The sequence below is a fragment of the Podarcis vaucheri genome (assembly GCF_965113315.1).
Source record: "Podarcis vaucheri genome assembly, chromosome: 10".
In the NCBI taxonomy this organism is placed as follows: domain Eukaryota; kingdom Metazoa; phylum Chordata; class Lepidosauria; order Squamata; family Lacertidae; genus Podarcis; species Podarcis vaucheri.
In genome coordinates this window covers 68,891,146-68,906,867 of record NC_138748.1, presented here as the reverse complement: position 1 = coordinate 68,906,867, position 15,722 = coordinate 68,891,146, and the positions used below count along the sequence as shown (strand labels likewise).

General features: G+C 45.1%; 1 protein-coding gene and 1 long non-coding RNA gene across 2 annotated transcripts in view; one reads left to right on the top strand and one right to left on the bottom strand.

Annotated features, from left to right (window-relative positions):
* Positions 1–15,722, bottom strand: part of LOC309541196 (uncharacterized protein) — a 228,940-nt gene that overhangs the window by 110,702 nt on the left and 102,516 nt on the right. The window contains exons 43-49 of the mRNA XM_082238687.1: positions 14,898–14,978; positions 12,733–12,777; positions 11,799–11,870; positions 9,731–9,766; positions 9,567–9,602; positions 8,276–8,317; positions 5,238–5,276 (exon numbers count right to left, since the gene is read on the bottom strand). Coding sequence (XP_082094813.1) covers positions 5,238–5,276; positions 8,276–8,317; positions 9,567–9,602; positions 9,731–9,766; positions 11,799–11,870; positions 12,733–12,777; positions 14,898–14,978 — 351 coding nt within the window. The remainder of the gene's footprint in view (positions 1–5,237; positions 5,277–8,275; positions 8,318–9,566; positions 9,603–9,730; positions 9,767–11,798; positions 11,871–12,732; positions 12,778–14,897; positions 14,979–15,722) is intronic.
* The window catches only part of LOC309541530, a 43,488-nt gene that overhangs the window by 16,936 nt on the left and 10,830 nt on the right, over positions 1–15,722 (top strand). The gene's annotated exons all lie outside the window — the stretch shown is intronic.

Genomic DNA, 15,722 nt, shown 5'->3' with positions numbered 1-15,722 from the left:
GTCCCCATGTGGACTGTATATGCATTATAACTCAACGACACCAGGTGGCGCTGTGGAGTCCCGTTTTCGCCAACCCGATTTCTCATGCAAAGCTTACAACGTGTTTAACTGAAACCTTTCTCTGATGTGTCTAGATCCAGACAGAGACTCTTAAGCGTAATTAAGAAAAATATATTTATTCAAGTGACGGGACAGGCTTGGCAGCAAATGCAGAGTTTTAAGAGTTCAGAATCTGGGAGGATATTAGGACAGGTTAAAAGGAAAGTGAAATGTAATACCTGCTTCCTTTATAAGGTAAAGGGACCCCTGACCATTAGGTCCAGTCGCTGACGACTCTGGGGTTGCGGCACTCATCTCGCTTTATTGGCCCAGGAAGCCAGCGTACAGCTTCTGGGTCATGTGGCCAGCATGACTAAGCCGCTTTTGGCGAACCAGAACAGTGCACGGAAATGCTGTTTACGTTCCCGCTGGAGCAGTACCTATTTATCTACCTGCACTTTGATGTGCTTTCGAACTGCTAGGTTGGCAGGAGCTGGGACCGAGCAACGGGAGCTCACCCCATCACCTTCTGATCGGCAAGCCCTAGGCTCTGTGGTTTAACCCACAGCGCCACCCGTGTCCCATTGCTTCCTTTATAAAGCTCCTGCTTTTTACACTTATATTCCAGCAACTGAGCTATTGGCAAAACCTATTTGGTGTTTCACAACTTTCTGACTAGTTGCAGGACCTTAGGACAGAAGTGCCTGGCGTGCTCTGGTCCATGGGGTCACGAAGAGTCAGACACGACTAAACGACTAAACAACAACAGCCAGACTTAGCAGAGTCAACGCAGAATCCACGGAAGCAATTGGCAACTTGGCTGCAGACAGGATAGACGAAGCAGGAACCAGGAACTTGTAGTTAGGTGTTTATTATATACAGTGGACTATTTACAGGAACAGAACACGGATTTTATGCTAGCTCTCTCTGACACGACTAAACAACTCCTACACTCACTGACACACTGAACCACTGAACTGCAAACTACCAGTTAGTAGGCCATTAATTATCACTCCCTTGAGAGAGCTTGACCAATCAGGGAGCTGTCTCCATGTCTCTGTTATCACCAGGCAGACTTACTCCTTCAGATTGCCTTCTGGCTGTCTGCCAAACCTTAACTGACTCTGTTTGAGTAGCTGCACGTACACAGTTTCCCAACATGAGCTCCTTTGATTCCCCTCAGACCTACCCATTTAGATGCATATGGGTTTGAGATCCGACTGTGCATAACCAATATACATTTTCCCATTCAGAACAGATGGGTATATACAGCCAGAGCATAAACCATAGGATGAATCCAGATGTTGGCTGCTGTCTGGAGACAGCAAACTCATGGACCTCCAGAGATGCTGTTGGGACTACAACTCCCATCAGCCCCAGCTCAGAGCTGATGGGAGATGTAGGTTTGGGTTTATTAAATATGCACACGCTACCAAGAAAGCCCCAAAGCGATTTCCAAGCAAAGCAGAAAAAGATAATAATAAAAGTGACATAGACATGATGTAATAAAACAATCAGAATCCGACAATATCTGGATGGCTACAGGTTCCTGATCTTTGCTTTTGGGACAGGGTTGGTGTTATGTACTGAGCTTGGATCCTAGAATAATTGGCCGGTAGGGTCCTAGAAAGCGGCAACTTGATTGGTCTGCAGGAGCCACCCAATCCAGTTCCAGGAGGGAGTGAATTAGCAGGAGCAGCCCAATCAGGCTCCAGGAGGGGAGTTGAATCAGCCAATCACGTGGGACCCATTGTGTAAATAATGTATATATAGCCAGAGGTTTTGGGGGGAAACTCACTCACTCACTGATGACCATGAGCTGAAATAAAGAGCATGAAATCAACACTCAGCTACAAGTATATTTCACTTGGCCTTTGATGCTTCTTGCAGCTGAAACCACAACTTCAAAATGATGCACACACTGCCCTTTTTAAGCCCCCAAAATGGCACACCTTTGAAACTGCTAGAGGAGGACAAAAATCAATTAAAACTGAGAATGTTTGAGGATATGAGATATCATCTCACAGACTGGTTACAATACCACCAGTTGAACGACATCTTTAAGGTAGATTAAAAAAACCTGTTTTTGCAATGGAAATATCGGAGTTAGAGAAAGGTCTGTTGAAAAATAATGACAAATTGCTTTACAAAATGTACAGGCTATTGTTAGACTGGGAAGTAAAATAAGAAGAAGTAAAACTGGTTATGGTGCAGTGGGCGACGGACTTTGGATATAACATACAGGTGGCGGAATGGGAAAATTTATGGAGAAGGGAACTGAAATTTACGGCTTGTTTTACTATAAAAGAAAACTTTATGAAGATGCTATACAGATGGTACATCAACCCCAGCAAATTCGCCAAAATGTACAAAACCAACCCAAATTTTTGCTGTAGGTGTAGAGAGCTAGAGAGAACAATGTCCACATGTGGTGGGGTTGTTAAAAAATAAAGAGCTTTTGGGAACTTATATATAATGAATTTTTAAAAAACTGTTTAAAACAATGTTTATAAAAAAAACCCCTGAAGCCTTCCTCTTAGGTATAATGGCATCAGACATCCCGAGAGAGAAAAGAAGGATTTTTTTGTATGCAGTAACAGCAAGGTTACTGGTTGCCAAGTGATGGAAAGGAGATAAAATCCCATCAAAAGAGGGATGGCAAGTTAAACTGCTTTAATACATGGAACTAGCGGAGACTTCCGGGTTGGCGCCATCGCCGAATGGCGGACTCCCTCCGAGCTCCGGAGGGAGTCTGCTCGGCAAGGGCTGGGTCCTACCGCGCCGGCGACGCGGGGACCCTTAGAAACCACGGGAACGGATCCCGTGGACATGGTGACTCGGCTGGCACCGTTATCGCTCTCCCGGCTTGTGAAAGAGCCTTTTTAAAGGCTACGGATCGGGCGCCGGGGAGTAGCGTGGTGCTTTGAGTCCTCCGCTTCCCCTGCCGGGCGCAGCCGCATGCCATTCGGCGGAGAGCGCTGGCTTCTTCCAAAGGAAATTCGGACAATTGATCAACAACCCGTGAGTAATTGGGTAACCGGGTTTAAAAGGAGGAAAAAAGAAATTTTTTTCCGGATTTGGCACGAGCGGGAGGGGATCCAAAAAAGGAAGTCAGTCCCCTCCCTGATTGTAAACATGCTAAAACAAGGACTGAGAAACCAAGATCTATTCAGAAGCTTATTGATGATAAAAATTACCAACTCCACGATGTGAATTATAAGAACTGTGCTGGAGGAGAGGAGTCGAGGGTGAGGAAAAAGCAACCCCCCCCCCTGGGAACCGGGGCGATTCGGACAGCCTGGCGAAGAGAGATGGAGATTTTGACAGCTGTCAAAGGAGCTGTCAAAACTGGAAATTATAAAGAGGACTTTGCTACAAGTTTTTTGCTGGTTAATTTTGTTACAATTTGATATAAATATGGATATAAACTGTCGGGAAAAAGAAACAACAAATTGACTTTTGGATTAGAGGATACAAAGTTATTGTAATCCCTCTAGAGGGGATTCGGGACATTACAAGTGTCGTATGTGGAAAACTACTCTGGGATGTGTAAAGGTCTTATCTCCTGGGAAAGCTGCAGAACTGAAATATTATTTTGTCTACAGAGGTGACTATAACACAATAGAATCTTCTATTGAAGCAAGAAAGGAACTGGACGTAAGTCTGTGTCCCTGAATAACAAACCTCTGTAGAGACGTTAAATTTTGGAACAAGAATGTTTTGACAGCTGAACAAGACAGAAACCTGAGAAACCAAGAAACAAAAGAGTAGATGACTGAATACGACACGGAAAGAATAATGGGAGGAGCAACAAAAGATTAAAGAAAATTAAAGGCCTCTATTAGATTGGATTTTCGACGTTAAACATCATTAAGACAATCAAATCCGAAGAAAACAGCATGATGGATTGAGATAAATTTGGCTGTGGACTTAAGATCTCCAGGCCGACAACATACAGACAAATGGACATGGGGAATCAAAACCGGGGAAGGGAGGGGGAACCTTAGAATCCAAAGGCTTTGTAACCAACTTTTTGAATTTCTCTATACTTTCTATCTTATATTCTTTATAACTTTGATATTTTACGTTTCTGTTTTTTCTTTTTTTTTAGAAAGGGGGAACTCGTGGAAGAAATGAGAGCGGATCTTGGGGAAAATTTTGTTCTATTATAAGATGAGGAGTGATGCTAAGATGGTGTAAATTTAAATTGGTTTATGAGTATAATATATTAGGTTTAATTGGGGATGAGAACTTGTGGAACCAACTTAGATAAAGGGGAATACAATCGGGAGGGGAAGGAGGAAGTCCCAGAAAGAAGGTTATGAAAAGAAGGGTCTAAGTTAGTTTCTCTTTTTCTTTCTTTCCTTTATCTTTCTTATTTTCCTATTCTGTTATTATTGGAAATTTTAATAAATATGATTATAAAAAAAAAAAAAATAATACATGGAACTAGCGAATATGACGGAAAAGATCAGGGATAGATTGACCCAAAAGTTTAAAAAGATTTCTAGGAAATATTTAAAAGAACATTGTCCCCATATTAAAACTTTAGAATGCTTTGAATAACTCTCAGAATTGCATAAGGTATAAAGAACACAAATAAGATATAATAAAGGTTAAGTTTGTTGAAAATATAGGCAAGTAACAAGGAAACGAAGAACCCACAACAAGGAGGTCAGAAGTCGATGGCTAAAATGTTTTTGTGTTTTCGCGTTGTACTGTTTCCCAGTGGCGTAGCGTGGGGGGTGCAGGGGGGGCCGGCCGCACCGGGCGCAACATCTGGGGGTTAGGGTTAGGGGGCGCAAATCCACGGGTTAGGGGGCACAAATTACTTGCCTTGACCCGGGAGCTGACAACCCACGCTACGCCACTGCTGTTTCCTTTCCTTTCTTTTTTTATGAGTTATGTGCTGTTTTTGTTTGTTTGTTTTTACTGTGTGTCTGTGTTGATTATAAACCAATAAAGATTGAATTAAGAGAAAGAAAGAAAGAAAGAAAGAAAGAAAGAAAGAAAGAAAGAAAGAAAGAAAGGAAGGAAGGAAGGAAGGAAGGAAGGAAGGAAGGAAGGAAGGAAGGAAGGAAGGAAGGAATTTAGGAATTTGCTTCTAGCTGCCACTGAGAAGTTTCATTTTATGCCCACCCTATCAGAGCGCTGATCAATGTGTTTCAACATGCAAACCAACATTTGTCTGGTTTTACCTTGATGCCTGTTTCTTTGCCAGGTGGCCCAGGGTCTCCCTTTGAAGAGAAGCAAAAAAACAGGTGAGTAAATCAATCTGTCAGTTCAAGTACAGACCTTGAAACGGAACATTCACGAAGGCAGCGGGTCCTTTGCGACCCTGAGATCTTCTGACGGAGAAGGGCCACAGAAATGATCAAGGAGATACAGGAACTCCCCAGGAGGGAAGCTTATACCATGCAGAGTTTGGTAGTTTAGATACGAGGCAAGGATAAAGGGGTCATTCCACGTCAGTTCAACGCAGTCATGCCACCCGCGGTCTCGGATTTTGATGAAACTTGGTGTACACCCTTCCCTTATGGTTGAAAGAAACCCCCTTAAATTTCCCCCCTCTATCTCAAACGGTTTTAATTTTATAGCACTTCAAAGTTTCGTGAAATCTGTGTTTCTGTCCCCCTTGAGATCCTCTGTCTTGTGTGCATTTTAATTCTTTTCTTCATAACCAACAATCAGATCTCTTTGAAATTTTACACAGAGCTCAATAACATGATGAGGATTTCAGGAAAAAATACACTACCACTCAAAAGATTTTATAAATGCCTTAAAAATGTATAAATGTAGGGGGTTTTTTGGTGGAAAATGAGGTTTAGAAAACCTAAATTTTCCATGATGGAATCAAAAGTTTTTGATGGTGAAAATTATTGCAAAGACATGCTCTTTCTAAAAAAAATAATAAAAATTATGGGTCTCTTATGTCTTCTAACAAAATTTTAGAATTTGAATGCTATAGAATTAAAACCGTTTGAGATAGAGGAAAAAAATTTAAGGGGGTTTCTTTCAACCATAAGGGAAGGGTGTACACCAAGTTTCATCAAAATCTGAGACGGCTGGTGGCAAAACCCTTGTTTTTTGCGTTGATTTGTTGTGGAATGACCCAAAGATGTATACAATAATGCGTTGTGTGAAGAAAGTGAAGGTTTTCTTTCTGTCTCATAATACGAGAATCCAATACTGCTGCGGCAGTGAAGAAGGTTGGACGATTCAGGACAAAGAAAATAAAGGATTTCTTGACAAGCTGAATTCAACAGTGTAAATACATTTTGATGGATGCAATAATGGAATACTGAATGGTTTGGGTTTTCGTAAAATACGCAGGGATTTATGATATGCAAAATGAACCATGGAAAGAGGAGAAGGGAAGTCATTCATCTTTTAAGGATGTTTAAATGTGTATTTCAAATTGTAAAACAGATAATTTAATAAAAAATTATATATATGTATAGAACTGCCAAAAAAGAAAAAAGAAAATAAAGGATTTCTTCTCACAGCACAGAGCTATACTGTGGCATTTGCTTCTGCAAGATACAAGAATGGCAACCAGCCAACTCAGAAGAAAGCGGGTTGCACAATTCATGATACAGCCTTCGAGCTTGTTAATGTTTTAAACATGCATTTATTGTATTTTAAATATTATTGTTTTTATCAGCTGGGTGTTTGCCAACCTGGGCTCCTTTGGGAAGAATGGTGGGATATAAACTTAAACAATAATTACAAGAAGGTAAGAAGGGGATAGAAACATAATAATGAATAATTATTGAAAGATCGGACAAACGCTAGAACATTAGCAGTGGCAAAGTTTTTATTGGTGGTCGCAAGAATCAATGATCCCTATCTTTAAGTCTGAACAAAATGCTTGTTTAACTTGGAAGTAGGCTGTCTGAATTGTGCATTGCTTTGTAACGATTTATTCGGTCTCTGGACTGTAATAAAGATTGATTGATTGATTGATTGATTGAATAATAATAAATCAAGTTTTCCCGGGTCATGTGGCCAGCATGACTAAGCCGCTTCTGGCGAAACTGAGCACCGCACCGCACGGAAACACCATTTACCTTCCCGCCGGAGTGGTACCTGTTTACCTACTTGCACTGGTGTGCTTTCGAACTGCTAGGTTGGCAAGACCTGGGACTGAAGAGCTCACTCCGTCGTGGGGATTCGAACTGCCGACCTTCTGATCGGCAAGCCCAGGAGGCACAGTGGTTTAGACCACAGCACCACCCGCGTCCCTAATGCTAGTTAGGAAGGATATTAATAAACAATATATCCCCTTTCCTGCCACCCTGAACATTCCCACAGGCCTGAGCACTTGCAATTCCCAGCAGCTGCCTTTGAAATGGTATGGATTATCATCTACATGCTACGCCCAGCACCTGTGAGAAACATCAGGAAAGGTCTGTGGCAATCAGGTCTTCTTGCGGGCTTCCCAAGATACATCTGGTTGGCCACTGTGGTTGTGATGGGTGAAATGAACCTCTGCTCTGCCCTAGCAAGCCTTTTCTTACATCCATATGTAAGGGCAGAACCCCTAGCACCACCCCACAGCAGGGTCCAGAGCCCTTGGTGTGGGTTGTCTCCAGACATCAGGGCTTTCTCAAAATTATTTTCTGTAAATAGGTTACCATGCTGCCTACATGTGAAGTGGTGTGCTGGTGAATGTGGACTTTGTGTGTGGCAGGGTGCTCCTTGATAAGATTTGGACCAGTTGCTCTTCCACAACTGGCACCACCACCAGGAACATCTGGGTGCTTCGCTTCAATGTCTTCCACAACTGGCACCACCACCAGGAACATCTGGGCGCTTCGCTTCAACGTCTTCTTCCAGTTCTGCGGCAACCACAACACGGTCGACTGAGGATGCCATGAAGTCTTCGCTTGATGGGCTCTCGAGCGAGAAGGGCGAAGAGGGAACCCATGCCTGATGGGCTTCATTTCACAGAAATCTGGCATCTGCCTCTACAGATTCCGGTGGAATGAAGGGCATCCAAGCCACGGACTGGCATTCTCTGTGGCGAGTCGTTCCGTCCAAGAAGCACTGCAGTCAGCTGGAGATCCATCTCTGGACCAGGGCCTGAGGTTCTCCACTCTAGGTGGAGAACGGCAGCTAAGACCATACCCCCAGGAGATGCACAAAGGGTTTCTACACGAGCCAATGAACTCGTCCAAGTCATGCAAGACATTCAGTCATATCACTAATATTTCAGTAGGGGAAGAAGTGGTACCTTCTCTCCTTTGACGGCAACGCTGCTTTTCAGAGGAAGAACCTACAATTGTCAGAGGAACATTGATAAGAACGTGGGGAGGGGAGAAGGCCCCTTTCAGAGATGAGAAGCAAATCTTGTAGGTGCTTGGCCGTGGTCTCCAAGTACTCCCTCCTTCTTCTTTTTTAAGGGGGGGGTGATGTAGATGGCTGTCATTCTTTTTACTAAAGGTTTCCATAATACAGTAAGATTCCGAAAACTAATGTAAATAATTTAAAAAACAAAACAAAAGCAGCTATACAAATTACAAAAGTACAGAACAGAGTTCTTAAAAGTAGTTCTTAGCCCTTAGCACCCACAGAAGGTAGTAGTAGTGATAATAATAATAATAATAATAATAATAATAATAATAATAATAATTTATTACTTATAATAAAGTAAATAAAGCCCTGTGGAATGCCCTCCCTTCAGATGTGAAGGAAATAAGCAGCTATCTTATCTTTAAAAGACATCTGAAGACAGCCCTGTTTAGGAAAGTTTTTAATATTTAATGCTGTATTGTTTTTTAACCTAGAGTGGCTGGGGAAACTCAGCCAGATGGGCAGGGTATGAATACTAAATTGTTGTTGTTGTTGTTGTTATCATCTGCCCATCTGGCCGGGCCTCCTTAGCCACTCTGGGCGGCTTCCAACAGGATATTAAAAACACAATAAAACAGCAGACATAAAAAATTTCCCCATACAGGGTTGCCTTCAGATGTCTTCTAAAAGTCAGATAGTTGTTTATTTCCTTGACATCTGGCGGGAGGGTGTTCCACAGGGCGGGTGCCACCACCGAGAAGGCCCTCTGCCTGGTTCCCTGTAACTTGGCTTCTCGCAGGGAGGGAACCGCCAAAAGGCCCTCAGAACTGGACTTCAGTGTCGGGGCAGAATGATGGGGGTGGAGACGCTCCTTCAGGTATACTGGGCCGAGGCCGTTTAGGGCTTCCAAGGTCAGCACCAACTCTTTGAATTGTGCTTGGAAACGTACTGGGAGCCAATGGAGGTCTCAGCTCTCACCTGGGAGTGTTGCTTTCTCCTCCTAGTTTCTCACCCCAGGAGACCAACATTTCCCGGCCTCCTGCCCAGGGTCCTGCATCCACTATCTACCACCCCCATGAGTATACAATCCCTGGGCCTAATAAAGTCCTCGACTGGAGCAAATCTCCCCAGTTAGCCTGGCTTTTGATCTGTGCCACGTTTGCCAAGGAATGAGACACCATCTCTTTCTTCCCATCTTGCACTATTTCCCCAGGAGAACAAGCATTACTCACAGTCTTTCCAGGAGTTCCAGGGGGCCCAGGATGTCCCTGCAGAAACACAAGATGTACATATGCTGACATGGAAACCACCACCACCACCACCCAAGATATGAATGCAGAAGGCATGCCTTTGATGGCTCTCATGCAAGGCTAACGAGGAGAATTTGCAAACCTACGGATTCGCCCTTGTCTCCTTTCTCTCCGCCGGCTCCCTAGGAGGAGGAGGAGAAAAGCAGAATGAAAGAGGAGTCAGAGGAGCAGGTGATGAGCTGAGATACTTCACCATCTCCTTTAGAGTTGCATATGAATAATAATAATATAATAATTTATTATTTATACCCTGCCCATCTGGCTGAGCTTCCCCAGCCACTCTGGGCGGCATTCAACAAAATATTAAAATACCCCTCTTCACTTCGGAGCCCGTTAGTGGGTTCCTTTGCGGGTTGGGGGAGCACTAAAGGTGCCCGCCAAGTCCCACGGTCACAGGCTTCATCCGCCTGTGATTTCTGAAAGGGTCCCCGCTTCGCCGCAGCGGAAAAGACCCGTTTCGCGCGGAGCTGTTCCCTCCGGTTCAGAGGGAGTCCGCCATTGCCAATGGTGCCACCCCGGAAGTCCCTGGCTGCAACTTTCTGAAGCAGAGTTTCCAGCAGCAGTCAGACGCTGGAAACAGTGCTTGTAGTTCCTGGCCCTACGATACGATCATCTTTATTGTCGTTGTCCCATACAGAACTGTTAAGTTGTGGGTGAAGATATCAGACGACATAGCAATTCTTCAAACAGCTCTTGTTTATTCACAGGCCAGAACAGAACTGAACTGAAGGGTTCAGCCAGTCTGCTTATATAGAGCTCCACTACAACACAACAGTAACCACTTTCTGTAACTATCCAATCACTGAATGTCACTTTCAATCCCTTATTTGCATATGTGGACCTGAGTGAAAACTATCTACAGTATCCCCCTGCTGGCCCAGGGTGAAAACCTCAGTACATAACAAGAACAATGAAATTGAAAAAACTACATCAGACATTCAAAAACCAACAAGCCTGCTATTCCAGCTATCCCAACCTGGTTAGCCCCCTAAAAACTCTGACACCCCATTTTAAAATACAATATACTCCCATAGAGACTCCTTACACTGCGTTTAAAACCAAAATCGCATTTGGGTAGAAACTGTTTCTCAGGCGGCTAGTCCTAGTCTTTATATCCGTGTACCTTCTTCCAGAAGGCAGAAGCTGAAAGAGATCATTTCCGGGGTGCGCACTATCCTGCACTATCTCTGCAGCTTTCTTATGGCACTGCCTGGAAGCATAGATTTGATCCAAGGTGGGAAGAGTGCACCCAATTATTCTCTCCGCGGTCTTTACAACTCTGGACAGCATTGTTTTTCCCCTGACCGTGCAGCTCCCAAACCACACACACAGACCATAAGTTAATACACTCTCCACAGGACAATGGTAAAATGCCATCAACAGGTCCTTTGAGAGATTGTTTTTCCGGAGGATTCTCAGAAAATATAACCTCTGCTGTGCTCTCTTCATCAGGTCTTTGCTGTTTTCTCCCCAGGTTAGGCCAACTCTCAACTCCATCCCCAGAATGAGCTTCCTGCTCATCTTGGCCCCATGATCATCAGATTCCCTGACCCCTGGACCTTCTGACCCACATGGATTGCTATTTGCCCAGCCCTAGGACTGGACCTGACTTCGGATGCTGAGTTTAGCTCTAGGCAAGTACACCTCAAAGGGTCCTCTGGTTGGCTGGTCTCCCACCCCACTGAGCTCTGCACGTTGTTGCTCAGCAACAAGACTACAGCAAGAGGCCTATTCAGCCCAAGGACCACATGCCAGGGGTGGGCGGAGCCAGAGGCAAAAGGGGGCGGAGCAATGGGGGGCACTCTTAGCTTTGCCAGAGATTTCTAAACACACATACACACATTTCTCCCTCCTCCATACAGGAATACAAGGGACATGACCACAGTTTTAAGGACACGTTCTAGGCAGGCAAAAGCATTTGAGGAAAGTGTGAGCACATGCAGGGCCTTGGGGGAATCCCAAATGCCAGATAGAGGGGTCCACATGTGTCCCCACAAGGCAGAGGTTTCTCACTCCTGCGTTATGTGATTTGTAGATCTTTCTTACTCGAGGCAGGCTGTAGTGCTGAAAATATTAATATTTTGGCAACTTGCTCTCAAAAGTGCCAGAATTATTCCGACCCCCACTGCACAATCCTCTTGGTATCCAACTTACATCCTTGCCCATTTCTCCCGCCTCTCCTTTCATCCCTCGCTCTCCGGGACGTCCTGGCAGACCCAAAGGACCCTGCAGAAGAATTGAGGGGACATGAGCAATTTGGGCTCGATCCTCACTGAGTTTGCTCCGCCTGTGGGGCTGAGCTGTGGACAAGGGTCTGACTGACAGGACTGAGTGCTCCTGGGCAGACAAATCTGTGGGATGTGAAACACAAGAGCAGTCAAGTACAACATTCCTAGAGTGAACATGTTTACACATGGGGAGGAATGTTTGTCCAGCCAGCAGGTAAGCTTCCTGTTTCCTTCTGGGCTGGGACAGACTTCCTCTGCATGTGACTAGAAGTGGGCGTGGCCTCACCTGTGCAGGTAACAAAAGCATAGGACTGGCCACCATCTCTCTACCTATGACTACTTTCGTCAAAGAAGCAACATCTGCTTAGCCAAAGATGCTCTCTTCCAGCCAAGAGAGGAAAAGGGACTGTCTCCTTATGAGATAGTTTCCAGGTTTATGTTACTTTTCTAAGCTAAGTCTGCCTTCTAGGATCCGATTGTGAACGGAATGTGAATAAACTCTTTTTATACTTTTATAGAAGACTGTGTCGTGTCTTATCTTTTATGAGGGAATAAGGGGGAAATACCAGAACAGTTATTATAGAGGCTTTAGCGAGCCTGAGCAAACGCGTCCGCTGAGTTTAAAAAGGGGAATGTTACTCTGCTAAACTGTGAACTTGTTTACACAAGTTGGAAAGGCTATAATCAAACAATATATCCTCTCCTGCATCCCTGAACCTTCCCACAAAATCCCCATACATCAAAATACTACCTGTAGGTAAATAAAAACCTAGTGTAGTGTGTCAGGAAAAGTGGATTCGCTGGGTAGCTATGGAGAGCTTGAGGTCTCAGCAGCATGCAAGTCCAGAGAGATTCCTTACCCGAATTCCTCTCTCTCCAGTCTCACCAGGAGTGCCTGCTTCCCCCTAGAAGGACAGAAGGACCGATGCTCAATGCAATAGCCACTTAGGAGCTTGAGAGCTGTAGATGCGCCCCTGTAATGCCACGAAGTGCTATTTTTCTAGAAAAAGAGGTGCTGAAAATCAACATGAGCACCTGCCTTGTTCTCTTATAATGGCAACAGTACATATCTGAGAGGGTCCACTGAGTCCTGTCTGGGAAAAAGCCCTGGTATGCCCTATTAAGACATCTTACACAGACTGTGCATTACCATGCCCTGAAAGGCCCCAGAAAACAGAGCAAAACAGCAAAACTGTCGATGCAACTACATGTGTTAGCTTAAGTCAGCGGTCGGCAAACCAAGGTCCATGGGCCAGATCAGGCCCAATTGCCTTCAGGATCTGGCCCATGGACTGTCCATGGATCGGCGTGGGGATTCTGTTCGTTCGGGTTGCACCATTTCCCCCCTCTGCGTCATTCCGTTCCCTCCCCCTTATCCCTCACACACACAGCGGTGGCGCCTCCTCCCTCCCTCCTCCTGGCTTCTCCCTGCCCTGCCTTAGAGGAGGAAGGGGGCTGGGCTTGTTAGAATTCCTGCTCCATGATTGCAGTCATGGGATTTTTGTCTATCACATGACAGTATATGTTTTGACTCCACAGAGTGGGAAGTGACGGAGACAGGATGTTTGCGTTACTGTGTCCCTTGAAGTGGGACTATTGTCCTTTGCTCTTTCTCTCTTTGTTGTCTGATGCTAGAGAGAGAGGGAGCCATGTTGCAGTGCTCCGTGTGTGTTTATATGTAAATAAAGTACATTAGCCAAAATGCTGAGGTCTGTCACTCAAGGTGCACAAACTCTGCGGATCCCTAAGTGTGCCGGTGTCGGTTGGCATCGGTCGCTGTAACGTTCGGGCTGAAGAAAGCTTTTGAAACTCCCGATTGAAAGACCAGGAGGGAGAGAACATGCCAGTCGGGCATGTGTCTCTGCCAGGGTCCTACTCAAGTGTAGGCTGAACTCCTGACAGGTCTGAGCTGGCTGAGCACCATTTTAAGCAGCCCCTCTCTGGAGCCAGCCCTTTTGCGCCACTCACCTTCCTTCTGCCGCTGCCACCGGGTGCTCCTGAGGGCCAGAGAGCGGAGCGGACGAGCTTGCACCGCCTACCCATGAGAAGCAGCAGTGGTGGTGGCGGTGGCAGCCCCTGGGAGGTAAGCGCAGCAGCTGGGGCTGGGGCTGGGGAGAAGGACTACTTGCCCCCTCGCCTCTTCTTCCAGTTCCCCATCCCCTGCTGGTGTGGCTTCTCCGGCCCGTCACAAGGTCTGAGGGACAGTGGACTGGCCCACGGCTAAAAAAAATTGCCGACCCCTGGTTTAAGTACTCAGTGGGTTTATATTGCAAGAGATTAGAAGCAAGACTAGAGTTCTCAAGCTGTTACCTAGACGTCAGGTTACCCCTCTTCCCTGACTCTCCCTAGTATGAATTCAAGCATCCATTTTCGGATGTTTCACAGTTAGTGTCAACAAGTTGAAATGTTCATCCCTACGTTCCTTTGTCACTTAATATGCTGCGGTTACAACCTGCAGTTCCAGATTTTTGTACCCGTTTACCCCGAGCAAAAAGTCATTGAGATACAGGACTACGTTTGCATGTACGTTTGTATTGACCTCACTATCAGGAGCAGGGATGGGAGGCTGAGAGACTACAATTCCCAGCAGCCTAGGGCCAATGGTCAAGAATGATGGGAGTTGTACAGACGAAAGAAGAATGGCAGATGAAATTGATGGACTATGCAGAATTAGATAAATTAACAGGAAGGGTTCGAAACCTGCAGGACCAGAGATTTTTAGAAGGCTGGAGTAAATATATGAACTATTTGAAAAGTAATGGTAATGAACAGATTATGCTGGTAGGACTACAATAGGTTTTGTAAGGAGGATTATTTGAAATATTGCAAGAAAGACCATGAGGAAAATTATTAGTTAATGATAATTAAGAGTAATAGGGAAATTAAGAAATGCAGAATAAGTGAGAAAGAACGAAAAATCATCAGAGGTGTTGACGGAAGTCTAAAACATTGCATAAGATAAGAAGTTATGTTATATGATTGCAAAGTTCAGCTCCCCAGATTTGTACTTTTAGTTTCTACTTACATCTTTACCTCTTAGGCCGGGCTCCCCAGGTCTTCCAGATGGTCCTTGCTCACCTTTCTCACCCTTTTGACCAGTTTCCCCCTGAAGTAAACAATAGCCAAGATGTTGGTCTATTTTGCCCCCCCTTCTCCCTCCTCCCCTGGCAACAGCAACCTTATTCTGACTTGCAGAATGTGTGTGTCAGTTATTATTGAGAGTATAGTGCACAAAGAAGAGAAGCTTTACCTTTTCCTCCCTCTTCTTGGTCCTGAAAAAACCCTACCTCTTAAGCTCCAGAGGGGGAAAAGCTCCCATTGGCACCAATGGGAGCTTTTTCCAGGTCTAAAGGTAAAGGTAAAGGGACCCCTGACCACTAGGTCCAGTCGTGGCCGACTCTGGGGTTGCGGCGCTCATCTCGCTTTATTGGCCGAGGGAGCTAATGTACAGCTTCCGGGTCATGTGGCCAGCATGACTAAGCCACTTCTGGCGAACCAGAGCAGCTCATGGAAACGCCGTTCACCTTCCTGCTGGAGTGGTACCTATTTATCTACTTGCACTTTGATGTGCTTTCGAACTGCTAGGTTGGCAGGATTTTCCAGGTCTAGTGGTGATTCCCCCCCCTCCCCTGCCCATACAATGGGGTCGGGATGAAAACCAGGCTGTCTCACACCTCCTGAAGGATGGGGAATAAACCCACCCAGTTCAAATTTTAAAATGAACCATGCTGACAATCCATTTAAACCATACACATTGCACTTAAAGGCACCTGCTACATAACTACGACTGTAGTTTGTAGCTTAGTCCATATGCTATGAAGATTAAAAGAAATACCTGCTTAGTTTCAGG